Genomic DNA, 27,882 nt, shown 5'->3' with positions numbered 1-27,882 from the left:
TGTAATAAAAACAAAAATAAAACAAAGAACATGGACTTCCCTGGAGGTCTAGTGATTAAGAATCTGCCTGCCAACGCAGGGGACACTGGTTCAATCCCTGGTCCAAGAAGATTCCACCTGCCCGTGTGCCACAACCACTGAGCCAGAGCTCTAGAGTCTGTGCTCTGCAACAAGAGAAGCCATCGCAATAAGAATCCTGAGCATGGAAGGTAGAGAATAGCCCCTGCTCTCTGCAACTAGTGAATGCCCAAAGGCAGTAATGAAGACCCTTTGCAACCAAAAATGAATAAATAAATAAACGCTTTAAGAAAATCAGCATTATCATAATCACCATGATGGCATTGATAATGGTAGCAATGATTACAGAAGCACCAACCCAGAGGTACTTGTATGTGCCAGGCACTGTCTCAGGAAGTATTCCTGCATATTATTATTTTTTGAGGGGGGCGGGTTATACAGTGAGGCATGCGGGAGCTTAGTTCCCACTACCAGGGATCGAACCTGCACCCCTTACGTTGGAAGCACAGAGTCTTAACCACTGGACCACCAGGAAATTCCTGTTCCTACATTACTTTATTTAACCTTCATAATAACTTTAAAAGGTAATCATAACTACTTTCATTTTACAGAAGAGAAAACTGAAGGTAGGATAAACTGATTAATTTTTCCACTACTACTATTAAGACAAAAGTAGTAAGATACAGGTTCAGAATTTGAATCCAGGACTCTCCAGCTTCAAGCCCACACAATGAACTTCTCTATCCTGTATTGACACCTCTCCTACCATATCATTATACAGTTATTCCACAACTGCAGTTAATTTGTTTATAAACATATACATTCTTAAAAACAGTACCCTGTCCTACCTATCTAAAACACAGAGACAATTTCCATTATGCAGGGGTAAACTATAGATTTTATCAATTATCAAAACTTTAGCCATTTCCAAAGAATTGGGAAATGAAGGTCTATTTTTTTTTGAAAGTCTATTTTTTAATTGCCCAAAATGAAAGTCTCTTTTTTGTGTGTATAAAATTCATAAGGGTTTTTATGCAGTTGCAGCCTAAGGGAAGAGGTATTGCTATATTAAGAAGCCATTAAAGCCTTAATTTTTGTTCTTTTGGTATGGGGAGGGAGGAGGGAGGAGGGTTCGGGATGGGGAACACATGTATACCTGTGGCGGATTCATTTTGATATTTGGCAAAACTAATACAATTATGTAAAGTTTAAAAATAAAATAAATTAGAGGTAAAAAAAAAAAGAAAGATGTAACATGGAAGGTAATAAAAAAAAAAAAAAAAAAAAGAGATTAGGGAAGCTTTGCTCAGTAAATTGGTTTGCTTAAATTGTTTGTGAAAATTTAAAAATTCCCCAAGTTCCTGCAAGCAGAATCAGTTAGTTTCTTACCCTTGTTTCAACTGCTCTTTGTACATATTTCTATTACAGAATAGTACTTTGTATTCAATGTGGTAACTATCGGTCTGTGTCCTTCCCCATAGACTGCTGCAAAGTCGCTTCAGTTGTGTCCGACTCTGTGCGGCCCCATAGACGGCAGCCCACCAGCTCCCCTGTCCCTGGGATTCTCCAGGCAAGAACACTGGAGTGCGCTGCCATTTCCTTCTCCATAGACTAGGTGTTAAACAAGACCTCTTCCAGCAAAAATTGATTTCATTCAATATAAACTCAGAAAAATGAAATGAATGTCCATCTTATTTTTTTTATTACCACTGGTAATAAAGAATACATGATAATAAAAAAGCAGTTTCAGGGGATAAAATTTAGGCATGAATGCTAGTAACTATATATATAAATAAACATCATTAATTTTGAAAAGTACAATATATTGACCAATTAACAAAATAGATAATAATGAACACTGATGACTTTTCTGTTAAGTAAACAAAAAATTTGTTCCCTTTACTCAAAGCCTTTTGAGACTTTTTAAAATCGCAAATGTTGAAAAAATTTTAAATGCTTTTGTTTGCATATATTGAAATGACCATATATCTTTTCTCTTTTATTCTGTGAATTACATGGACTGATTTTTGAATATTATGCCAACCTTACTCTCTTTGGATACATCCCACTTGGTCATCATACATTATTCTTTTTTTTATATATTACTGGGTTTAATTTGCCAATTTTTTCTTTGATAGAAAAACTGAAATTTACTATAACAAAGTACTCCCTAAAGAAATTAAATACTAAGCAACAATTTGTCAATTTTCTTATATCAGAACTATTCATTATTTTAAAATATGTGTGTGTTAGTTGCTCAGTCATGTCGGACTCTTTATAATCCTATGGACTGTAGCCCACCAGGCTCCTCCAACCATGGAGATTCTCCAGGCAAGAATACTGGAATGGGTTGCCATTCTCTTCTCCAGGGGATCTTCCCGACCCAGGGCTCAAACCTGCACCTCCTGCATTGCAGGTGGATTCCTTACTATCTGAGCCACCAGGGAAGTGCATAAATAGTTTCTGGAAAAAGAGTTATTGTTGAAGACCAAGTATTAAAATCAGTATTACATACAATACTCAAAACCTTTTTTCTTTCTTTTTTTATTTTTATTTTTTTAAATTTTATTTTTAAACTTTACAATATTGTACTGGTTTTGCCAAATATCGAAATGAATCCACCACAGGTATACATGTGTTCCCCATCCTGAACCCTCCTCCCTCCTCCCTCCCCATTCAAAACCTTTTTTCATTCTACAACCTGGTTAATCACTTTTCTCTCCTCTGCCCCAGAACAGCCCAAGCTTCAGCTATGAAGCCTTTCCCTGCCTATGAGTGACTTTGAATGAGAGTTAAGGAAAGCCTTGTGATAAAAGGAGTCATAACTATTATAATTTTTAAAATAACTCCTCTACCACTGCACTGAAAATTTTTCTTTTTAAAAGAAATTCTCATGAAGAACAGCCATCATTGAAATCAGAAAGGCTGCTTTTATCATTGTAATTATAACAGTATTAATTATACAGTTTATTACTATATTAAATGTAGAGGGTTTCTACTTCAAGTAAACACAATAACAGGAAACGTAAATGAGCATATTAAGAACCAACTATTCGTATTTCAAAAGGATTCTTCAATTCAAAAAGGACTCACTGCAGCTTTTCTATAAAAAAAAATCCCTGTGGTTTTAAAAATAATTAAAAAATTTTAATTTACACATAATTTTCAGGAACTCTTCTATTATACAAAACGATGCACAACTCTGCATGTATATAGATCATGCCATAAAGAAAAAGCTCATAAAAATTTCCCATAAGTTATCTAATTAACTGTGACTATAAGAATGAACATAAACATTGGTTATAATGCATAGAAACCCATTAGAAAAATGTATGCTCATATTATTTACTGTTTATGATTCTATGTAAGGACTTTACATTGCTAGTTTCTAAAGTAAAAAGAATTTTAGTATGCCCATTATGCCCTTTCCTAATTACTAATTTATTGCAAAACTTTTCTTTATAAGTGATAGAAACATAAACTTCAGTTTGCCTGGTAGAATCACAGAAAACTTGAATTGGTTAAGTAAAATTTGATGACCCATAGGTAATAAATACTGCACATTACCCACAGAATGTGCAGAATTGTGTCAGAATTGTGTTCTGTAGGCATTAGAGACACAGAAATCCAGGAATCCAGAGAGAATGAGGAGCTCCAAGTCCTAACCTAGGTGGAACTGTGGTTTGTGTCAGATGACTTTCAACTAACATGGATATCTTGAAAAGAGCTGTTGAGTTCTTAGAACAAGGGAATTTTGTAGTCATGGTATATTTCTTTTGAACCAAAGGCCTTCCCCAACTTAGTTCCAGAATTCCTAAGTAGCTGATGTTAGTAATTCTGTTGCTTCTTTTCCCAAATTTACCTTGGGCTTGGTAACATGGAGTTCTTTGACCATTTGAATATAATGCTTCTTCCATACACCCTGCTCATAGGGGGTTGGGGAGAAATTGATGTACCAGTTAAACCGTAAACATTTTAGCATCCAGAGCTGATCCAGTTCAGTCAAGTTCTTCCAATGCCAGCTCACCTGGAAAAACAATGTGAAAAAACTATTCAGTTTATATGTCCACTTTCTCTAGGTTTTGAGCTGTCATCCTGGTACTGAGAGAACTTCTTTTTTTTTTTCTGGAGTGGGTTGCCGTGACCTCCTCCAGGGCGATCTTCCTGACCCAGGGATCGAACCCACTTCTCTGTGTTTCCTGCATTGCAGGCGGGTTCTTTACCGCTGAGCCACTGGGGAAGCCCATGAATGAATCAGAGCAAACATAATTTTAACTAGATAAACCAGGCCTGGAATTCACAACTAGTTTCTTTTTGGTCCTTTTCCTCCAAATCATAGCTAAGTTACCTCCTACCTGAAGTGCTTCCTAACCAGGCAGGAGGATTTTTTTTTTAATTTTTATTTATTTATTTTAATAGGAGGATAATTACTTTGCAACATTATGATGGTTTTGCCATACAGTGGCATAGGTATACATGTGTCCCCTCTACCTGAACACCACTTCCACCTCCCCCCCATCCCATCCCTCCAGCTTCTCACAGAGCACTGTACCGCTTTTTCTTTTTTTTAAATGTTAATTCAGACAGAATCCAAGTCAACTAATATTTATCGAGCACCTATTAACCATCCTCGTCACAACCTGAAGGGCAGTATAATTAATATTGTCCCCTTGCAAATGGGGAAACTAAGCTTCAGATAAGACTTTGGAACTTTCTAAAGATCTCTGGAAGTCTGCATATGAAAGTTATATGAAGGCTACAGAAACTCCGGTTGGTACATTGCTTATTTTTTTCATGATATTCTTCTGTTTTCCCTCCATTCTTATGATTTAACTAAATATAAATTTTATAAAGGGAACACAATGACTAATACTATATTGGTGTGTCCTAAATAGCCTTTAAGATTCAATAGAGCATTAAGTATTTATCCTGGGGACTTCCCTGGTGGTCTAGTGGCTAAGATTCTATGCTTTCAGTGCAGGGGGCCAGGGTTTGATCCCTGGTTAGGGAACTGGATCCCACGTGCTGCAACTGACACCTGGTGCAGCCAAATAAATAATTTTTTTTTAAGTATTCAGTACATTCCATTTTCATAGCATTATGGTCAATCCTATACATCCAGCAAACAGTGGAGGTGACCCTATTATGTGTAGTCGTGTTTAAAATAATTTATTCCAGGTTTTAAATAAGTCTTAGTAGAAACTAGAGTCAAGTCCATATATAAAGTTGAGACTAGGCATTCCATGTCTCTTATCAGGAATTGCAGAGATGATAGCTAATCTTCACATTCATTTCATCCTTGGAAATTGGCCTCTTTTTCAAGGTTAACTCAATAATAAATAATGTTTCAGGGCCCCCAAAAGGAGAAGAACACTCTGTAATGGAACTTGCTACCCATCCATCTGTTTATCTGTCTCTCTTCCTCCCTCCTTCCATCCATTGTGTATGGAGTTCTGATTACATCCAGGATTATTTTATGGGCTGAAGATAAGACATGTAGGGGAGAGGGAAGCAGAAGTGGGCACAATCAGGAGAAATAGTAGGTTCAGGATCTAGATGGAGGAAAAGGCTTAGAGGATCTGATACAACACTGCAGGCAGAAACGGAGATCACAACCACTTTATGCAACCCAGAATGAAACTGCACTGCCCTTAATCCTCATATGAGTAGTTAATTCAATCAAGATGTGGAGTTTGGGAGGGAGGGGATGGGGAGAAAGTTTTTCTTAATTCTCACCCTTTTTCTCTTTTGACTTAGATCTGGTTTAGACCCGGGTAGTTAAGTTGGGGTTCCCCCTCTGCACTGGAGGTAGATAAATTTTTGCTTTGTTTTTTATTTTTGCTGCTTTTTTTTGTTTAAAACTAAACAGGAATGAGGAAAATTGAGGGTAGGTAAGAGCTTTCAAAATTGTAAGACAACCCCCACCACATTTTTAAACAGCTCAAAGCTCATCTTGGTGCAATGACTTTATTGTTTACTTTGAATCTAGCTAAAGAACAATTGCCTCACAGTCAGTTCTGGAATAAAATACGACGCTGAAATCTACCACGATTGACATATGATACACGTAGATGATAAGACTAGCTATTTCGTATCACATCTCCCTGGAATAACATTCTCATTGTGAAAAACATGGAAAATTCTGAGAAACTTGAAGAAAAACAATACCAAGAACCCTGTCAATCAGAGATGACCAAACATTATTAACAAGCTGGTAGAGTTATTTTCCTTTCTGTGTTTCAGGTATATATGAAAGCAAAATTGGGAAACTGCATGCAATTTAAAATCATGCTTTCTTCATTTTACACATAATAAGCATCTCTGTTCTTCCAAAACATGTTTTCTAATGACTGCCTAATAATTCATTATATGGCTGAATGATACTCTATTACTGGGCATTTAAAACACTATGCTTTTATTTTTTAAACAAATTGTTTCATTTTTAGAATAAGTAATATGTGTACATCAATACTAAATACAAAGATACCAAGGGGCACATGGTAAAAAAAAAAGTAAAAAAAAAAACCTCTCTCATCCTTGTCATCTAGCCACTCATTTCCCTCCTGAATGCAACCATTGTGACTGGCTTCTTGTGTGCCATTCCAGAAGGTTAACAAATATGGGTACATTCTTTTGTTCTTTCCAAAATGGTAGGACAATTCTGCACCTTTGTTTTTTTATTGATGATATATTGCGGAGATGGTTGCAACCAGTCTGCTATTAGCAGACATTTCCATTGTTTCCAACCTTTTGCTACTACAAACAATGATGCAGTATTCTTATACAGACATAAATTTTGCATGTGTTGAAGTATAGGCATCTGACAAATTCCAAGAAGTGGAACTAGTGGCCAAAGGTAATCTTATTTTTTTTAATTAAAAATTTTTTTAAAGTTTTTAGCCATGTCTCATGGCATGCTGGAGAAGGCAATGGCAACCCACTCCAGTACTCTTGTCTGGAAAATCCCATGGACGGAGGAGCCTGGAAGGCTGCAGTCCACGGGGTCGCTGGGAGTCGGACACGACTGAGTGACTTCACTTTCACTTTTCACTTTCATGCATTGGAGAAAGAAATGGCAACCCACTCCAGTATTCTTGCCTAGAGAATCCCAGGGACGGGGGAGCCTGGTGGGCTGCCGTCTATGGGGTCGCACAGAGTCGGACACGACTGAAGTGACTTAGCAGCAGCAGCAGCAGCAGCATGGTATGCAGGATCTCAGTTCCCCAACTAGGGATCAAACTCACATCCTTGGTAGTGAAAGCACAGAGTTCTAACCAGTGGGTCGCCAGGGAATGTCCAGGAATCTTTGTTTAAAAATTGAACACTACCAAATTGCTCTCCTTGGTATTTGCATCAATTTATCTGCCAACAACATATGAAGGTGCTTGTTTCCCCACACCCCCAACAATATAAAATATGATCATTAAAAAAGAAACTAAAAGAAGAAACAAAGAAACTCAATCCATCTGAGTCACAAAAGATGGCATGAAAACGAAGCTAAGCGTTTTACCGATTTTAGAAAGATCTGCTTCTCTCTCTGTGAACTATTTGTTTACTTCCTTTGCTCATTTTTCTGCCAGGCTTTGATTTCTTTTTCTTCTTAATGTAGATTTATAGTTGTTCTTTAGAAAATAAGAAAATTACCCCTTTGCTGGCAATATGTTTTTTCCCCTGTTTATCTTAATTTTTTTTGGAGGGGGGGCACACTGCAGCAGCTTGTGGGTTCTTAGTTTCCCAAACAGGGGTTGAACCTGAGCCCTCATCAGTGAAAGCACTGAGTCCTAACCACTACCAGGGAATTCCCTCCTGTTTACTGTTTCTATTTATTGACAGTTTTCTTCTCTATGGGGAAAATTTTAATTTTTATAATCACAACTTAAAATCTTGCTTTATTTATAAAGCATATATAATATATATACAAAATATACACAATAAATAAAGCAAGATTTTAAGTTATACATTTTCTTTTGAGGCTCTGAATATTATAGATCACTCACAAAGCCTTCCTTCCCTGCTGCTGCTGCTGCTAAGTTGCTTTAGTCGTGTCTGACTCTGTGCGACCCCCTAGACGGCAGCCCACCAGGCTCCCCTGTCCCTGGGATTCTCCAGGCAAGAACACTGGAGTGGGTTGCCATTTCCTTCTCCAATGCATGAAGGTGAAAAGTGAAAGTGAAGTCGCTCAGTTGTGTCCAACTCTTCACGACCCCATGAATTGCAACCTACCAGGCTCCTCCGTCTATGGGATTTTCCAGGCAAGAATACTGGAGTGCGGTGCCATTGCCTTCTCCGTGTATTTATCACATTAGCATCTTATTTCGAGCTTTTCTATTTATGAATGGCCTGCACTCTACACTATGGTCCTCTGCTGTGCAGTATAAGACTATTCTGCTGATGAACCATTATATACATGTGTATACACTTCCCCAACTGGCTAATACTATTTTATGGACATTTAGTGATGGCTTACTTTTTCTCCCCTTTGAGCACTAAATGCACAACCAGACACAAAGCGATGGGGCTAATTCAAACTGCACAAACTAAACGTAGTGAGCGTCCTGTCAGTGCTCGGTTTTGTACACATGCTTTCTTTTTTTCCCTCAAGGTTCAGTGTTTTCTAGGCTGTCTTTACAAAACACGCAACACTGCTTCTTCATCTGTACCTGTGCACAACGACAAAGGCTTCGAGGGTCCAGGAAAGAAAAGATATGTAAAGATAACACCCTTGGCAGCTTGGTAGTAAAATCCAGAGCTTCTGCTGGAATTTTCTCCTGAAGCTTTCGACAGCAGAACTTTTGCTGTGACAGGGAGCAGCGTTCTAACAGGCTTGTCAGGATTCTTCTCCTCTGAGTGTCTGTCCATTTGTCAAACTGGAAAAAAGAAAAGCAAAGCAGAACAACAACAACAAAAAAAGCTCCAGGTTTAGTCTGACACCAGAGAGAGAGAAAGAACTGCATAGAAAGTTTAGTAACTTATTCCTAACGAACTGCATGCATTTCTTTCCCCAACGAGTACACCCCACGTCTTGCCACCTACCTGTTCTTTCTCACATTTGTGTGTGTGAGCCCAAGCAAGGCCGGTGTGGACACAGATGTGCACCTGACCTCAAAACTTGGAGTTACAGAAAAATTTGGGAGCTGGTCATAGTCATAAACTGAGAATATATATAGACTTGTAAAATATAGATCTTCTTTAACTTCTGATGGGGCTATATCCCAATTAATCCATCACAAATTGAATATATCATAAATTAAAAACGCATGTAATACACTTAATCTACCACACATCCTAGCTTAGCCCAGTCTACCTTAATGTGCTCAGAACACTTACGTGAACCCTGATGCTTGTTGCTGTTGTTTAGTCACCCAGTCATGTCCAATTCTTTTGCGACCCTATGAACTGTTGACCACCAGGCTCCTCTGTCCATGGGATTCTCGAGGCAAGAATACTGGAGTGGGTTGCCATGCCCTCCTCCATGCGATCTTCCTGACCCAGGGATCAAACCTAAGTCTCCTGCATTGACAGGGGTATTCTTTATCACTGAGACACCAGGAAAGCCCTCACATGAGCCTACAGTTGGGCAAAATCATCTACGACAAAGCCTATTTTATAATAAAGTGTTGACTAGTTCATGTAATTTATTGACTTAGTAGGGAATGGCAACCCACTCCAGTATTCTTGCCTGGAGAGTTCCATGGACAGAGGAGCCTGGTGGGCTACAGTCCATGGGGTTGCACAGAGTTGGACACGACTGACACAACTTAGCATGTACACAAGCACACCGAATGTGAAGCCAGAATGGCTGTCTAGGTACTGATGGTTTTAAGTGTATTTGGCCTGTACTCTTGTGACCGAGTGGCTGACTGGGAGCTGTGGCTCACTGGCTGCCCAGCACCATAAATGAGTTTCCTACTGCACATGGCTAGCCACCCCTCCTAAAAAAACCCAAATACAAAATTTTAAATATGGTGTCTACTGAACGTCTATCACTTTTGCATCACTGTAAAGCCAAAAAGTTGCTAAGCCAAAGCATCTTAAGCCAGTACAACCTTAAGAGAAGACACCTGGGCAGTCAGTCTCCCCCCACAGTTTCTATATCAGCTCATTAGTGATTAAAACTCCAGGACCAGAAACAAACCTTTGCGTTCACAATTAGAGATAAGGCAATACGAGCAAATATCTCTGAGAAGGGGGAGTATATAGGGTTAAAGTCCTGTGTGTGTGTGTGTGTGTGTGTGTGTTCTCAGTCACTCACTCTTGTCTGAGTCTTTGCTGAGCCCGCTACGGTCCTCTGTCCATGGAATTTTCCAGGCAAGAATACTGGGATGGGGTGCCATTTCCTATTCCAAGGGATCTTCCCAACCCAGGGATCGAACCTGCGTCTTCTGGGTCTCCTGCATTTGCAGGCGGACTCTTTACCACTAGCACCACCTGGGAAGCCCCAGTTAAAGTCCTACTAATATGAAAATGATTGATATGATTGGAGAGGAAAAGTCGATAGCAGGACCTGGAAAAAAAAGAGTGCCAGAGACAGGAAGTACATGCCAAAGCAATCTGGGGCATCCCAAACAAATGCTTGGGTTACTTCACAATTTTCCCCAATGATGACCCCAAGCCAGTCCCAAGATCAGTGACTGATCAAAGATGAGAACGTGAGAGCTGGCCAAAATCAAAAGAAAGGTTCTTATGTGAACAGCTAGCAGCTGAAGGAGCTGTTATCAGAGTCTAAATCTCTGTTTTTCTTCTTTAGTCCACTAGAGAAGAGAAAACATGGAAGTTTGGGGCTACTTGTATTTTATACATTGTTGCATTTCACTGATAGATATTTGCTAGTTATTATAAAGTAATCAGAATTTTATAATACTTTAGTTGTAATCATAAAATACACTGACCACCTAAAAAGGCATATAAAGTAAAAATGTATTTTTGACACACCTTATGACAAGTCAGCTTCTTTATAATCATAGGATCTATTTTTTTAAATTAGTTGGAGTACCTCTTGATTAAAACCATTCACTGTGGGACTTCCTTGGTAGTCCAGTGGTTAAGAATCCACCAGTGCAGGGGACATGGGTTCCATCCCTGGTCTGGGATGATTCCACATGCTGCAGGGCAACTAAGCCTGAGAGTCACAACTGCTGAGCCTACATGCCACGGCGACTGAAGCCCAAGCACCCTAGAGCCTGTGCTCTGCAACAAGAGAAGCCACTGCAGTAGGAAGACTGCATCCTGCAAGTAGGGAGGAGTGGTCCCATGCTCACAACAACTAGACAAAGCCTGCACACAGCAACGAAGACCCAGCTCAGCCATAAACAAATACATAAAAACAACCTGCCTTCCAACGCAAGGGACTAGGGTTGATACCTGCTCAGGGAACTAAGAGCCCACATGCCACAACTAGAGAAAGCCTGTGTGCTGCAACAAAGACCCAGAGCAGCCAAACCAAAGATTTTTAAATAAAACAAAAACTATTCACTGTTACCAGATCTATTCAGTGCTCATGAATCTCACTTTGGACACTATCATTCAAGAGGGAGGGGGGACTCTAAAATGAATAAAAAAAAATCAGAAACCTTAACTTACAAATAAATGAATAAAATGTACTCATGTATGAATGTTCCCAGATTTCCTCTCGGCCTGTTTCTGCACAGTCCAACTAACATATTTCCAACTAACATAAAATGAGACGTCTTTCCTTTGGGGATGGGTTATTAGAGTGATAGAGAAGCCAGACCAGAGTGGTAAAGGTCAGGGGAAGGACCAGCCCACGATGCTGCGGTGATCTCTAAAACAAGGAGCCAGTGGGGGCATATGGAGACAGGAGGGCTGCAGGGTTTTGGCTTGAAGGCAGTTTGTGGCGGTTTAGACTGTCACTGCCTTTCCGGCAGTTATACAGCGTGAGAGAACTGGGGAATGAAGAAACGGGATCTGGTAAGTATTGTTATGAGCTCTGAATTGGATCCCCTGTGACTTTTCTTTGAGAGACAACATGAAAATTGGTATTCATCTTTAAAATTACTTTGGGTGGTGCTACGTGCTACTCTGTAGAAACTGAGCTACATGGGGACCCAGGATGATTAAGGTTACGAAAAAAATTTTATGGGATATAATTAGCACTACAGTAAATCAGAAATAACCCCAAATGCCTCACAATAGTGGATCAGCTCAGCAACATGATAAGAGAAAATATGGCATTAAGCATGCATCGGGGCTTTGGGAATGAGGCCATTCAGAGTCTCACTAAGAACCTCTTAATTTCTTCATTTATACATTGAGAATAATTATATCTAAATTTAGAGTTACTGGGAAGATTAAATAAATGAAAATATGTATAAAATTCCTAATATTATAAACAGTGGTACCCAACCTTTTTGGCACGAGGGACCAGTTTCATAGAAGAGAATTTTTCCACAGACTGGGGGAACAGGCAGAGAGGGATGGCTTCAGGGTGATTCAAGAGCATTACATTTTGTTGTAGTTCAGTCGCTCAGTCACGTCCAACTCTTTGCAACTCCATGGGCTGCAGCATGCCAGACTTCCCAGTCCTTCGCCATCTCCTGGAGCTGGCTCAAACTCATGTCCTGAGTCAGTGATGTTTTCCTATCATCTGGTCCTCTGTTGTCCCCTTCTCCTCCTGCCTTCAATCTTTCCCAGCAACTAAGTCAGTTCTTCGAATCAGGTGGCCAAAGTATTGGAGTTTCAGCTTCAGCATCAGTTCTTCCAATGAATATTCAGGACTGACTTCCTTTAGGATTGACTGGTTTGATTTCCTTGCAGTCCAAGGGACTCTCAAGAGTCTTCTCCAACACCACAGTTCAAAAGCATCAATACTTCATCACTCAGCCTTCTTTATGGTTCAACTCTCACATCCATACATGATTACTGGAAAAACCATAGCATTACATTTATTGTGCACTTTATTTCTAATGCAATGCCACTGCTGATCTGATGGGAGGTACCAACGGGTCTGTGGCCCAGAGGTTGGGGACCCCTGTTATAAAATATCATAGTGATGTTAAAAATACTAAGCATGAGGGGTAAATCATTAATATGCAAATAATTAAATTGCAAAGCATAAAGTTACCATGTTTGTACATTAACAAGGACAGGAAGCACATTTGGGAGGACTGAGTTCAGCTCAATTATTTTCATGGGTGCCCACAAGAAGAGAATAGGCTCAGATTGAAGAACAGTGATTTAGAATGAATATAAAAGAACATTAGGATTATAAAGTGCTGAAGAAATCTATAAAAGAAAACATTCAAACCTTTCCCTCTAGAGATTAAAAAGATAATTACATTGGTTTCTCATTTATTTCCCTGATTATAACAGTCAAAGATAATTTATATTTGGCTTTGATAGGTGTTCTTTGCCTCGGGGGTTTCTCCTTTCTAATTGTGTTTATTTAGGCTAATAGAAAATGAATTTGCATTCCTTGAACTTCTACCAGTTGAAGGTGGGTAGATGACTGAGAAGAATGCTTAACGGCTGGGGAAAATCCCCTTGGAATTTAAAAGGTGCTGGGAATAATCCAAAAAGTAGATAATCCATGGAAGAATTAACTGTACATGAATTTGGTAATCGCCCAGTATCTTTCTCTTTTTTAAAAAATTTTCTAAATTGAAGCATTGTTAATTTACAATGTTTCAGGTATATAGCATAGTGATTCAGATATATATATGCACACACACACACACACATATATTGTTTTAGATTCTTTTCCACTGTAGGATATTATAAGATATTGGATATAGTTCCTTGTGCTATACAGTAGGTTCCTGGTTTTGTTTTTTTTTTAATCTGTTTTATCTATAGTAGTATATATATCTATTATATATAAAATAGATTAAAAAAAAAAATCCCATGGACGGAAGAGCCTGGTAGCTGCAGTCTATGGGGTCGCTCAGAGTCGGACACGACTGAGCAACTTCACTTTCACTTTTCACTTTCATGCATTGGAGAAGGAAATGGCAATGCACTCCAGTATTCTTGCCTGGAGAATCCCAGGGACGGGGGAGCCTGGTGGGCTGCCGTCTCAGGGGTCGCACAGAGTCGGACGTGACTGAATCGATTTAGCAGCAGCAGCAGGTACTGAGTTGGAGAAGGCAATGGCACCCCACTCCAGGACTCTTACCTGGAAAATCCCATGGACGGAGCGGCCTGGAAGGCTGCAGTCCACGGGTTCACTCAGAGTCGGACACGACTGAGCAACTTCACTTTCACTTTTCACTTTCATGCATTGGAGAAGGAAATGGCAACCCACTCCAGTGTTCTTGCCTGGAGAATCCCAGGGACGGGGGAGCCTGGTAGGCTGCCTTCTGTGGGGTTGCACAGAGTCGGACACGACTAAAGTGACTTAGCATAGCATATATATCTATCCCACATCTCTTGCTTCAGCTCTTCAAGAAAAAAGAGCCAAAACATCATAGCCAGGGATCTAACGTGTGAGACAAGGGAGCAGCTAGGACCATTTTCTTATCCTGGTACCATGTATGATACCTCATTTTATAGTTAGTTCCTTTTTAATATTAATATCATATATAATTAATATATGACATTATGCTGTATTATTTTATGCTATACTATCTTATATGGCCATCACTGGTGACTCAGTGGAAAAGAATACGCCTGCCAAGCAGGAGAAAGGGGGTCAATCCCTGGGTCATGAAGATCCCTTGAAGAAGGAAATGGCACGGGCTCCAGTATCCTTGCCTGGGAAATGACATGGACAGAGGAGCCCGGTGGCCTTACAGTCCACAGGGTCTTAGTGACTAGACAGCAACAATACTATCTTATATCATATCATAATTATATTTTATAGTTACTTTTAATGCCGTTGTATAGGGATTTCTTGACAATAGGATTGTGAAAATCCCATTTTCAGAGTAGTTGTTACAAGGATTCTTGCTGCACTTTCAAGATGTGAGGACCATTGCTAGGGCATTAGTACCACTCATCTCACACCAAGGGAAGGAAAGTTCTCAGGCAGTGAGGTCAAGATGAAGGAAGAGGTTGTTATTTTTTGCCTTTTGGTTATAATATTTTGGGCTTCCCTGGTGGCTCAGCTGGTAAAGAATCTGTCTGCAATGCGGGAGACCTGGGTTTGATCCCTGGGTTGAGAAGATCCCCTGGAGAAGGAAATGGCAACCCACTCCAATATTCTTGCTTGGAAAATCCCATGGACAGAAGAACTTGGCGGGCTACAGTTCATGGAGTCACAAAAGAGTCAGACACGACTGAGGATGCACACATGGCTAAAAATAAAATACTTTTTGGACTGTCTATCATTGAATAGGTTTCACATTACATCTTGCCCCTTACTATCCAGATTGTTTTTAAAAGTGACTTTATTTCTAATATGAGATTGAGCTTTAAAGCCAATACTTGAGTTCTACAGTGAAAATCCCAAGTAATGCTAAATTTAAAAATCAGTATCCTCGGGCTTCCCTGGTGGCTCAGTGGTAAAGAATCTGCCTGCCAACGCAGGTGACATGGGTTTGATCCCTGATCCGGGAAGATCCTACATGCAGCGGAGCAACTAAGCCCGTATGCCACAACTACTGAGCCTGTGTTGATCCCACACGCCACAACTTAAACGAGAAGGCTCTAGAGCCCATGCTCTGCAACAAGAGAAGCCATGGCAATGAGAAGCTTGCACACCACAACTAGAGAAAAGTCTGTGCAGCGAGGAAGACCCAGCATAGCCATAAATAAAGGAAAAAATTTAAAAACCTGAATCTTTACTTCTCTCCTTTCTTCTTTATTGAAAATGCATTCCTTATGCTATCCATCTGTTATGTTGTTCATAAAACACACAGACAAAAAAAGCCTAAAACCTAAAATGGAGAGAGAAAACTGAATAAAAATAAACTGGAAATATCCCCTTCAAACTTAATTCATGTGGCTTTCATGGAGGTATAAAGATTACCATATGATGTAGTGAATTTATGGAATAAGTTTGTTGTTGGGCAAAAGAGAAAAACCAGTGAGTATCATTTATTCATTTAGAAAGTATTTATTAAATGCCTGATAGCATCAAGCAATATACAACAAGGAGCACGGTAAAACCATGCCTGACCCTGCAGTTTGACCGATTGGAGTAGAGAGATAATTAATGATCTTTGCAAATATCAGTGACCTTTGCAAATATATGCTTCTATTAGTTATGGTAAAAGAAAAGACTCAACAAGATCTTTTAAAAAGTTTGAAGACCTTGAATTTTATCCAGGGTGATATTAAAAATGTTTAACAACTGGCAATGCTGCTGCTGCTGCTAAGTCGCTTCAGTCGTGTCTGACTCTGTGCGACCCCATAGACGGCAGGCAGCCCACCAGGCTCCCCCGTCCCTGGGGTTCTCCAGGCAAGAACACTGGAGTGGGTTGCCATTTCCTTCTCCAATGCATGAAAGTGAAAAGTGAAAGTGAAGTCGCTCAGTCGTGTCTGACTCTTCGCAACCCCATGAACTGCAGCCTACCAGGCTCCTCCATCTACGGGATTTTGCAGGCAAGAGTACTGGAGTGGGGTGTCATTGCCTTCTCCAGGCAATGCTACCAACCAATCAAAATAGACAGAGGCAGGTCAGCCATACCAATGAATTCTGCCTGAACATTGGCCCTAGTTACATTAATTTAGGAATTTCCACTCATAGTAAGTAGAATGAAAATGCAAATATAGTCATTTTAAAGATATCTCTTTTTATTTTATCTATTTGCTTTTTTTAATAAGTCTTTTTTTTAAGTTGTTGGTAACAAAGTTAGTTTAAAAACACAAACACAATATGAGAAAAACTTAGATTTTAAATTTGGGGTATTTTTCATTTTGCCATTTTTAGTGAATTTATTTTATAAAATTTTATTATTATTTTGAATAGGTATTACCTTCACAAGATTAAAAATTCAAAAGACACAAAAGGCTCTCCAGGTAAGAATCTCTTCCACCCTTTAGACAGTTTTCCTGTCTGGAGGAAATCAATATGGCCCCTTTTCTTGTAAAAGTAAAGTGAAGTCGACCAGTCTTGTCCAACTCTTTTTGACCCCACGGACTGTAACCTGACAGGCTCCTCTGTCCATGGGGTTTTCCAGGCAAGAATACTGGAATGGGTTACCATTTCCTTCTCCAGGGGATATGTAAAGTCTTCCAGAAACACTGAGTACATGACTTTTTTTTTCTTTAGGTTAGTAAATCTCCTTAAACTGGAGCTTGTAGACCAGCACAGAGAAGAAGTGGTGACTAAATCAGACAAATAAGAACAGAAAGATACAATGCTTTTTATCTTCGTCTTAGTGGGATGGATTAAATGTTTATGTCACCCCTAATTCCTAAATTGAAACCCTAACCCTATGGTAATGACCCAGGGAGGTGGGTGGGGCTTTTGAGAGGATTAGGTCATGAGGGAGCACATTCATATATGGGATTGGGAGCATGCATGCTCAGTTGCTCAGTTGTGTCCGGCTCTTTGCGACCCTGTGGACTGTAGCCCGCCAGGCTCCTCTGTCGATGGGATTTCCCAGGCAAGAATACTGGAGTGGGTTGCCACTTCCTACTCCAGGGGCTCTTCCTGACCCAGAGAGCGAACCAGAGTTTCCTGATTGGCAAGCGGATTCTTTACCACTGAGCCACCAGGGAAGCCCTCATGAATGGGTTTAGTGTCCTTTATTAAAGAGACTACAGAGTGACCTTTAGACCTTTTGTCATGTGAAGACACATGGAGAGTCTCTCAGCCAGAAAGTAGGTTCCCACCAGACACCGAGTCTGCCAGCATCTTGATCTTGGACTTTCCGGCCTCTAGAACTATGAGAAATACGTTTTCTGCTGTTTATAAGCCCCCACCCCCACCAGTGTTTTGTTATAGCACCCGGAATGGACTAAGACATACGGGAAAATGAATCTCAGTAACTCACAGGGTAGGATATTCTGTGTACTACTATATTCTGGGGCAAAGATGCTCCCTTCAAAGGAAAGAAGGCTTTGGCTGTATGCTTTAAAGATGGACTATTTCAAGTTAGCAGCAACAGCACAGTTAAAGAAATCCAAGTATAATTTTTTTAAAGGGATCCTGATTTGTTTTTTTTTAATTAAGGTACAATTCATACGCCACACCACCCAGCATTTTAGTATATTCACAAGGCTGTAAAGCCATCACTACTGTCTAATTTCAGAACATTTTCATTACCCCCCAAATAAATTCCATACCCATTACAGTCAGTCACTCCTCCCCTGCTCCCTGGCCCCTAGAAACCACTCATCTATTTTCTGTCTCTATGGATTTGTCTATTTTGAATATTTCATATAAATGAAATCATATATTAGGTGGCTTCGGTGTCTGGTTTCTTTCACTCACACACTACGTTCAAAGTTTATCTATGTTGTAGCATAGTACTTCATTCTTTTTTCTTGCCCTTGCCTTTTAAAATTTATGGCAAAATTTATATATTACAAAATTGACCATCTTAACCATTTTTAAGTGTACAGTTCAGTGACATGAAGCACACTCGCACTGTTGTGCAACATCCCCACCATCCGTCTGAAGAACTGTTTTTAAAACTCAAGCGGAAACTCTGTACCCATTAAATAACGTCCCGATTCCTTCGTAACCTTTATTTTACTTTCTTTCTCTGTGAATTTGCCTATTCTAAGAACTTCATAAAAGTGGAATCAAACAATATTGGTCCTTTTGTATCTGGTTTATTTCACGTAGCACAGTGTCTTCAAAGTTCATTCCTGTGAGTAGCTTGAAACAGAACTGCCTTTCATTTTAAGGCTGAATACTATTCCATTGTTTGGCTAGACCCTGTTTTGTTTATCTATTTCTCACCAAATGGACGTTTGGGTGTTTACATTTTTGACAATTATGAATAATGCCACTGTGAACATTAGTGTACATGTTTTTGTATGACCATGTTTCCAGTTCTCTTGGGTGGAAGAGACTCTCAATGAGACTGTAGAGGAATTTGATGAGTAATACACATTGGCTAGAGATGGATAGAGTAAGTCCCCTCATACAAACATTTGAGTTTCGAACTTTCAAAGATGCAAATGTGTGTTCGCATGTCCAATCACATTAGTTCATGTGTCTGGTGTTCTCGGTCATGTGTGTCCATCCTCTACAGGTGGCTGTGCTTTTGTGTACTTTACAGTACTGTGTAGAGTACAGTAGAGCAGTTTTTTAATTTCAAGCCCAGGATGTCTAGAAGCAAGCTTACAAACAGCAGGATGTAGTCAATTGTGTTAGTTGGGTACCAAGGCTAACTTTGATTAGAGAAGGTGATGGCACCCCACTCCAGTACTCTTGCCTGGAAAATCCCATGGATGGAGGAGCCTGGTAGGCTGCAGTCCATGGGGTCGAGAAGAGTCAGACATGACTGAGCAACTTCACTTTCACTTTTCACTTTCATGCATTGGAGAAGGAAAAGGCAACCCACTCCAGTGTTCTTGCCTGGAGAACCCCAGGGACGGGGGAGCCTGGTGGGCTGCCATCTATGGGGTTGCACAGAGTTGGACACGACTGAAGCGACTTAGCAGTAGCAGCAAGGCTAACTTTGTTGGATTTATGATCAAACTGGACCTATGAATTCACTTTTGGGACAGAACTCATTCATACATAGTGGACTTACTGTACTTTGATCATGGACAATGGTCCTTGAGACTGTGTTTCCTTTGAGGAAGTGTGAAAGTAACTTAGATATGGATATATAGATATATAGATTTATACACACTCCTTTGTTAATGTTCTTTTTCATTATGGCTTATTCCAAGATACTAGATATAGTTCCCTGTGCTATACGGGAGGATCTTGTTGCTTAGCCATTCTAAATGTAATAGCTTGCATCTACCAACGCCAAACTCCCGGTCCGTCCTGCTCCCTCCTCTCCTCCCACTTGGCAACCACAAGTCTGATCTCTACGTCTGTGAGTCTGTTTCTGTTTTGAGGGTAGGTTCAGTTTAGATTCCACATATAAGTGATATTCATATGGTGTTTGTCTTTCTCTTTTTGACTTAGAATCAAGTATACTTTAAATAGTTACCCATTTTCCAAGCAGAGCTCTTCTTTCTTCAAATACCTACAATTAAAAAAAAAAAAGATGGAATGATTTCATATTTCACGGTTCAAAATACCCATTAAAAAGACATCATTAGGACTTCCCTGGTGGTCCAGTGGTTAAGAATCTGTCTGCCTATGCAGGGGACACGGGTTCAATCCCTGGTTCCAAAAGATTCCACGTGCCTCGGTGCAACTGAGCACACATGCTACAAGAACTGAAGCCTGCATGCCCTAGAGCCCCTGCTCCCCAACAAGAGAAGCCACCATAATGAGAAGCCTGCTCACTGCAGCCAGAGAGTGGCCCCTGCTTGCCCAAACTAAAGAAAGCCTGTGCACAGCAATGAAAACCCAGCACAGTCAAAAATAAAATAAATAAATTTTAAAAAGACATCATTAAAGGATCAATCACTAAATATTGCCAGTCTTTTCCATTTTATCAACTGAGTATAAAGAGATAGATTTTGTACCTGAAAGGGTAACTATAATTACAACTTGGGCAAACTTTCTTTTTTCTCAGTTTCTCCATGTGAATCAATTCATCGTAGAGAATAAATTATTTTTTAAAGGCAAGAAATATGGAGAAGGAAATGGTAACCCACTCCAGTATTCTTGCCTGGAGAATCCCATGGACGGAGAAGCCTAGTAGGCTATAGTCCACGGAGTCACAAAGAGTTGGACACGACTGAGCGACTTCACTATTCACTACAGTCGGTATATAACTTCCTGCTAAAGACTAGCAGGGGGTGGCGGAGGCACTCTTTCTGCCCCCTTCTGATGTCTATGTCAGAATCTTTCTTTATCTCCTTTATACTTTAATAAAACTTGATTATACACACACACACACAAATAAATAAATAAAGGCAAGAAATTAGAAAAGAATGGAACTATAAAGTGGAATCATTTTTGGAATTTGAAAGGTGATGACAAAACTGACAAAGGAAAAAAATAGGAAAACGGAGAACCTCCCTCCAAATATTTCAGCATTACTAGTATTAGAACTTGTGAAATTCATGAGTGAGCAACTCTGTTTTTTTATTTCATGAGTTCACATATCAGTGGGTGTACATTACTTATATGTTTGCATATGTGTGCCTCTGGGCTTATAGCTCAGTGTTTATCTGTATAGGTTTGTTGTTATATACCATTGAGGACAGAAACTATGTCTTATTCACCTTGACTTCTCCACTGCAGAGTGCTGTACGTGGCATATTACAGGTGCTCAAGCTTGCTGGAAGGAATGAATATGCTTGTGACAAATGAATATCCTTTGGATGTATCGCTACCATGTGAGTGTATTTACATATTAGTGGAGAGGTGTTTTCCTGAGCTTCAGTCATTTGTGTATCTGTCTGAATGGGTGAGGAAGGGACAACTAGAGTGAGAAGGTTTGGCAGAGGAGGGCGATCTGGAGCCAGGAAGCAAGACACAGCAGGAACAGGTGTGACTGTCTCTCTCACGCCCACCCTGCCCTCTGTTGGCTTTCAAAATTGGGCTCCATGTTTTTCCCTTCCTCTTGGCACTTTCTAAATTCTCTCACACTGTCAGAACATTCCTATTTAGAAACTAGCTCAGGCCTATTTCTTCCCTTTTGTGGAGGAGGATGAGGAGCTGGTTTCATGCTTCCAACAGATCTGTTTTCCTTCCTTTTTTTAGACTCTCAAATTCTGCTTTCAAAGGGCAGGCAAAATGGAGACTGAAATAATTGATTCAACAACAACCTCAAGGCCTGTAAAATGCCATCTTTGCTACTAACCAGGGAATATCATATATCACAGGTAGACACTTTTTATACTTTATAGAAGAAGAAAAAGAATACCATTTTCTCCTCCCTCCTAATTAACTGCCCCCTGGGCTACTAGGACCCTCAAATAACAGGGACAGATAATCTTAGAATTTCTAGATGAAAATAGAAGAGGGGATTTCCCTGGTGGTCCAGTGGTCAAGACTCTGTGTTTCCACTGCAGAAAGTGAGGGTTTGATCCCTGGTTGGGCAATTAAGGTTCCACAGGCCAATGTTGTGGTCACAACAAGCAAACAAAGAAAAAGAAAATAGAAGAGAACCTATAAAATTAAAAAAAAAACAACCTATAGACATTTTCAGAAGACTGAAAAATCAGGATTCAGGGCTTTCATGGCGGTCCAGGGGTTAAGAATCTGCCCGCAAGTGCAGGACATACGGGTTCCATTCCTGGTCAGGAAGATTCCACATGCCTTGGGACAACGAAGCCAGTGATCCACAACTATTGATCCCGCATGGCCTGGAGTCCACGTGCGGCAACTAGAGAGTAGCCCCCACTCACTGCAACTAGAGAAAGCCCTTGTGCACCAACGAAGACTCAGTGCAGCCAAGAAAAAATAAAAAATGACCAAAAAAAGAGAAAAATCAGGATTCACACATTTCTTGAACCCTTCTCTCGTGTCTAACAAAATCCTATCAAGCATCTAATTCCCCTCCCAAGTCTCGGGCACCAGCATTTTTCTGGTGCCCACTGGTCTCACTCTTCTCCACTCCTCCTCCACTTGCAGCCCATGCTCCACCTGGCCTTTCTAGGATTCGCTATTGCCCACCAGGTGATTCTGTTCACTTTCGCTTCCCGGGTAAATTACAGCTACTTTCCCTTATATGATCCACAGGTTCCAGGGGAGGCTCTCAACGAAACACCTGCTGACTGAACAACAAGAGATTCAGATGTCATAGAAGTTTAGGGCTAAAAGGAATCTTAAGTTCTTTTTGTTCAATTTTTCTGTTTTAGAGAGGATAAGCAGAGGCCCAAAGGGTTACCTTTATAGATTAAAAAAAAAATCATTGGTTCCAGACTGTATGTTCAGCTGAATAGTATACTTGGTTCCTCACTAGAAAGCCATGTGGTGCAAGAGTGCTTAGTCATGTCCGACTCTTGGAGACCCCATGGACTGTAGCCTGCCAGGCTCCTCTGTCCATGGGATTTCCCAGGCAAGAATACTGGACTGGGTTGCCATTTCCCACTCTAGGGGAATCTCCCTGACCCAGGGATCAAACCCACGTCTCTTGCATATCCTGCACTGACAGGCAGATTCTTTATCACTAACACCTAGGAAACCCTGCTAGAACCATGGTCTTTCTATTCTGACCCCTAACCTTGATCTTCCCTATTCTGACCTCAAGCCCTACATTCTCAATGAATTGCTGCCCGTGGTTTGACCTGAGAGTGGGAAAAAAAAAAACAATTAGGTCCCAGGATGACAACCCCCTTTCAAAAGGAGGATGGGAGGACCATCGTGGTGTCCAATGACAACAGAAGGCATCAGAAAGAAAGGGGCACCGACTTGAAGGGGTGGGAGAGCAAGAATGTGGCAGGTGGACTTCCCTGGTGGTCTAGTGGCTAAGACTCCAAACTCCTTATGTAGGGGGCCCGAGTTCCATCTCTGGTCAGGGAACTAGATTCCACATGCTGCAACTAAAAAGATTCCACATCTAGAGATCCTGCATGCCGTAATGAAGACCCAGTGCAGTCAAACAAATAAATAAAATAAATATTTAAATAAATAAATAATAAATAAAGTCAGTCATTGATAATAAAATAAAATAAAGAGGGTGGGAGGTAGGGTCTTTAGAGGGCCAATGACCAAGTCTAAGCAGAGTCCAAGCAAATCCAGTTCTTCACCAAAAGGCAATTAGAGTCAGGTAGGAAAAGGCAATGGCACCCGACTCCAGTACTCTTGCCTGGAAAATCCCATGGATGGAGGAGCCTGGTAGGCTGCAGTCCATGGGGTAGCTAAGAGTCGGACAGGACTGGGCAACTTCACTTTCACTTTTCACTTTCATACATTGGAGAAGGAAATGGCAATCCACTCCAGTGTTCTTGCCTGGAGAATCCCAGGGTCGGGGGAGCCTGGTGGGCTGCCGTCTATGGGGTCGCACAGAGTCGGACATGACTGAAGCGACGCAGCAGCAGCAGCAGCAGCAGGAACTGATAGGCATGAGGGGCAGAAAGACAAACACTAGACAAACTCAGATCTGGTTCTGACTCTACCCTTGACAAGAAGTATAATTTGGAACAAATTATTTAACTGTCAGGTCCTTAGGCAGACTCAGAATTTTAGTCTCTGGTTGGGAGCAAGCCTTCATTCCAAGGATTTGCAATCAGATTTTTGATCTTAAAAATCTGGAAGAGGGTTGAAGGGATAAATTGGGAGTTTGGGATTAACATATTCAAACTGCTATATATAAAATAAATAACCAACAAGGACCTACTTATAGTACATACACTACTCAATATTGTGTAATCACCCTTAAGGGAAAGAATCTGAAAAAGAATAGATATATATATGTATAACTGAATCACTTTGCTATACACTAACTAACACAACATTGTAAATCAGCCATACTTCGATTAAAATAAAAAAAGAGCCCGGAAACAGTATCACTTCAAGTGGAAAACATTAGAGAGAATCGTCTTTCCTTGCAGAATACTGCAGTTTGTTTACATCACAGTTTACTCAGAGCCTGCTGTTAAGTCAAAATCCCATGGTTGTTATTTTAGTCTGTTGACGCTGTGGTTGCATATTTCACCATGTGACATCATTACCATGGAGGCATAAGACATTTTGGGGCTCCTAAATGATGACTGATGGATGGTGGTTAGGTGCTTTTTCTCAGAACACCCTTTTAACTACATGTGTACTGTACTACATGTGTGAACCATATTAAAAAAAAAAAAGTTGATCACTTTCAATTAAAACACTAGATGGAAAAAAAAACCTACACTAGACAGCAAAGAAATACATACTTATAAAACATTCCTCCTCTCAACGTTTTCACAAGGCCTGAATTATCTTGTAATCTGATGATGCTATAATTTTGGCATCTACATTTGAATTCAATCTCTCTGCTTAAAGCCTCTTGTGAAGTTAAACTCCTATGAGGTTTATTTTAGACTGAAACAGTTTCATATTTCTCATTTTACTACAGAATAGAAAAAAGGCAAAATTAAAACAAAAACCAGGGACTTCCCTAGTGGTACAGTGTTTAAGACTCCGCGCTTGCAATGCAGGGTGCCTGGGTTCCATCCCTGGCCAGCAAACTAAAATCCCATATGCCGTGCAGTGTGGCCAAAACAAAAAAAGAAGACCTCAAAATTACGCTGATCATTGGCCAATGCCCTGCTGCAGAAGTGTAGAAAAGCCCTTGAAGTTATCGTATGGGCACGGTCTGCTCAACTGTAAACTTGGGCATCTATTTTTAACCCCTTTCACACAGTCAGAATGTGAGACCTGGAAGGGACCTCTGAGGTCATCTCAGGTATGACCTAAATCAAATCCCTTATGATTATACAATGGAAGTGAGAAATAGATTTAAGGGACTAGATCTGATAGATAGAGTGCCTGATGAACTATGGACAGAGGTTCGTGACATTGTACAGGAGACAGGGATCAAGACCATTCCCATGGAAAAGAAATGCAAAAAAGCAAAATGGCTGTCTGGGGAGGGCTTACAAATAGCTGCGCAAAGAAGAGAAGTGAAAAGCAAAGGAGAAAAGGAAAGATATAAGCATCTGAATGCAGAGTTCCAAAGAATAGCAAGAAGAGATAAGAAAGCCTTCCTCAGCAATCAATGAAAAGAAATAGTGGAAAACAACAGAATGGGAAAGACTAGAGATCTCTTCAAGAAAATTAGAGATACCAAGGGAACATTTCATGCAAAGATGGGCTCAATAAAGGACAGAAATGGTATGGACCTAACAGAAGCAGAAGATATTAAGAAGAGGTGGCAAGAATACACAGAAGAACTGTACAAAAAAGATCTTCATGACCCAGATAATCACGATGGTGTGATCACTCACCTAGGGCCAGACATCCTGGAATGTGAAGTCAAGTGGGCCTTAGAAAGCATCACTATGAACAAAGCTAGTGGAGGTGATGGAATCCCAGTGGAGCTATTTCAAATCCTGAAAGATGATGCTGTGAAAGTGCTACACTCAATATACCAGCAAATTTGGAAAACTCAGCAGTGGCCACAGGACTGGAAAAGGTCAGTTTTCATTCCAATCCCAAAGAAAGGCAATGCCAAAGAATGCTCAAACTAATGCACAATTGCACTCATCTCACACGCTAGTAAAGTAATGCTCAAAATTCTCCAAGCCAGGCTTCAGCAATACGTGAACCATGAACTTCCAGATGTTCAAGCTGGTTTTAGGAAAGGCAGAAGAACCAAATTGCCAACATCCGCTGGATCATGGAAAAAGCAAGAGAGCTCCAGAAAAACATCTATTTCTACTTTATTGACTATGCCAAAGCCTTTGACTGTGTGGATCACAATAAACTGTGGAAAATTCTGAAAGAGCTGGGAATACCAGACCACCTGACCTGCCTCTTGAGAAACCTATATGCAGGTCAGGAAGCAACAGTTAGAACTGGACATGGAACAACAGACTGGTTCCAAATAGGAAAAGGAGTACATCAAGGCTGTATATTGTCACCCTGCTTATTTAACTTATATGCAGAGTACATCATGAGAAACACTGGGCTAGAAGAAGCACAAGCTGGAATCAAGATTGCCGGGAGAAATATCAAACCAAATATGCAGATGACACCGCCCTTATGGCAGAAATTGAAGAGGAAAAAAGCCTCTTGATGAAAGTGAAAGAAGTTGGCTTGAAGCTCAACATTCAGAAAACGAAGATTATGGCATCTGGTCCCATCACTTCATGGGAAATAGATGGGGAAACAGTGGAAACAGTGTCAGACTTTATTTTTGGGGGCTCCAAAATCACGGCAGATGGTGATTGCAGCCATGAAATCAAAAGACGCTTACTCCTTGGAAGGAAAGTTATGACCAACCTAGATAGCATATTCAAAAGCAGAGACATTACTTTGCTAAAAAAGGTCCATCTAGTCAAGGCTATGGTTTTTCCTGTGGTCATGTATGGATGTGAGAGTTGGACTGTGAAGAAAGCTGAGCACCGAAGAATTGATGCTTTTGAACTGTGGTGTTGGAGAAGACTCTTGAGAGTCCCTTGGACTGCAAGGAGAGCCAACCAGTCCATCCTAAAGGAGGTCAGTCCTGGGTATTTGGAAGGAATGATGCTAAAGCTGAAACTCCAGTACTTTGGCCACCTCATGCGAAGAGTTGACTCATTGGAAAAGACTCTGATGGTGGGAGGGATTGGGGGCAGGAGGAGAAGGGGACGACAGAGGATAAGATGGCTGGATGGCATCACCGACTTGATGGACATGAGTTTGAGTGAACTCCGGGAGTTGGTGATGGACAGGGAGGCCTGGCGTGCTGTGATTCATGGGGTCACAAAGAGTCGGACACGACTGAGTGACTGAACTGAACTGAACTGATCCAAGCCACTCAATTTCCAAAGGCAGGTAGTAGAGACAGAGGCATAAGAGACTTGCTTAAGTCAAGCAGGAGATTATTTAGTGCAGCTGATCTGGAACCTGTGTTTTTCAATTCTCAGCATTATTGTTCTTTGCTCGCTTTTACTTATATATATATTTTTAATTGTTAAATATCATTGCACTGTATACAGTAAAAAACAAACACTCTCTCTTCTAGCAGACTTCCCTCCTACTCTTCCATGTTGTCCAAGTTTTTAGGGGAAACCACTATTGATAGTTGGGCTTCTCTGGTGGCTCAACTGATAAAGAACCCACCTGCCAATTCAGGAGACATAAAGAGACATGGGTTTAATCCCTGGGATGGGAAGATTCCCTGGAAGAGGGCATGGCAACCTACTCTAAATATTCTTGCCTGGAAAATTCCATGGACAGAGGAGCCTGGAGGGCTACAGTCTATGGAGTTGCAAACAGTCGGACAAGACTGAGCACATGTGCACACA

At 40.5% G+C, this 27,882-nt stretch overlaps 1 protein-coding gene across 4 annotated transcripts in view; it reads right to left on the bottom strand.

The window, feature by feature from the left end:
• FBXO16 (F-box protein 16) overlaps positions 1-27,882 on the bottom strand; it is a 50,788-nt gene that overhangs the window by 15,304 nt on the left and 7,602 nt on the right. For all 4 annotated transcript variants that reach the window (XR_003512182.1, XM_027549032.1, XM_027549033.1 and 1 more), the window contains exons 3-5: positions 20,040-20,075; positions 8,679-8,885; positions 3,881-4,045 (exon numbers count right to left, since the gene is read on the bottom strand). Coding sequence is in view for 3 of the 4 variants with exons in the window: in XM_027549032.1 (XP_027404833.1) it covers positions 3,881-4,045; positions 8,679-8,885; positions 20,040-20,075 (408 nt within the window). In the remaining variant the exon portion in view is untranslated. The remainder of the gene's footprint in view (positions 1-3,880; positions 4,046-8,678; positions 8,886-20,039; positions 20,076-27,882) is intronic.

This window comes from Bos indicus x Bos taurus, chromosome 8, assembly GCF_003369695.1.
Source record: "Bos indicus x Bos taurus breed Angus x Brahman F1 hybrid chromosome 8, Bos_hybrid_MaternalHap_v2.0, whole genome shotgun sequence".
NCBI lineage: Eukaryota > Metazoa > Chordata > Mammalia > Artiodactyla > Bovidae > Bos > Bos indicus x Bos taurus.
This window is presented reverse-complemented; position numbering and strand designations above follow the sequence as displayed.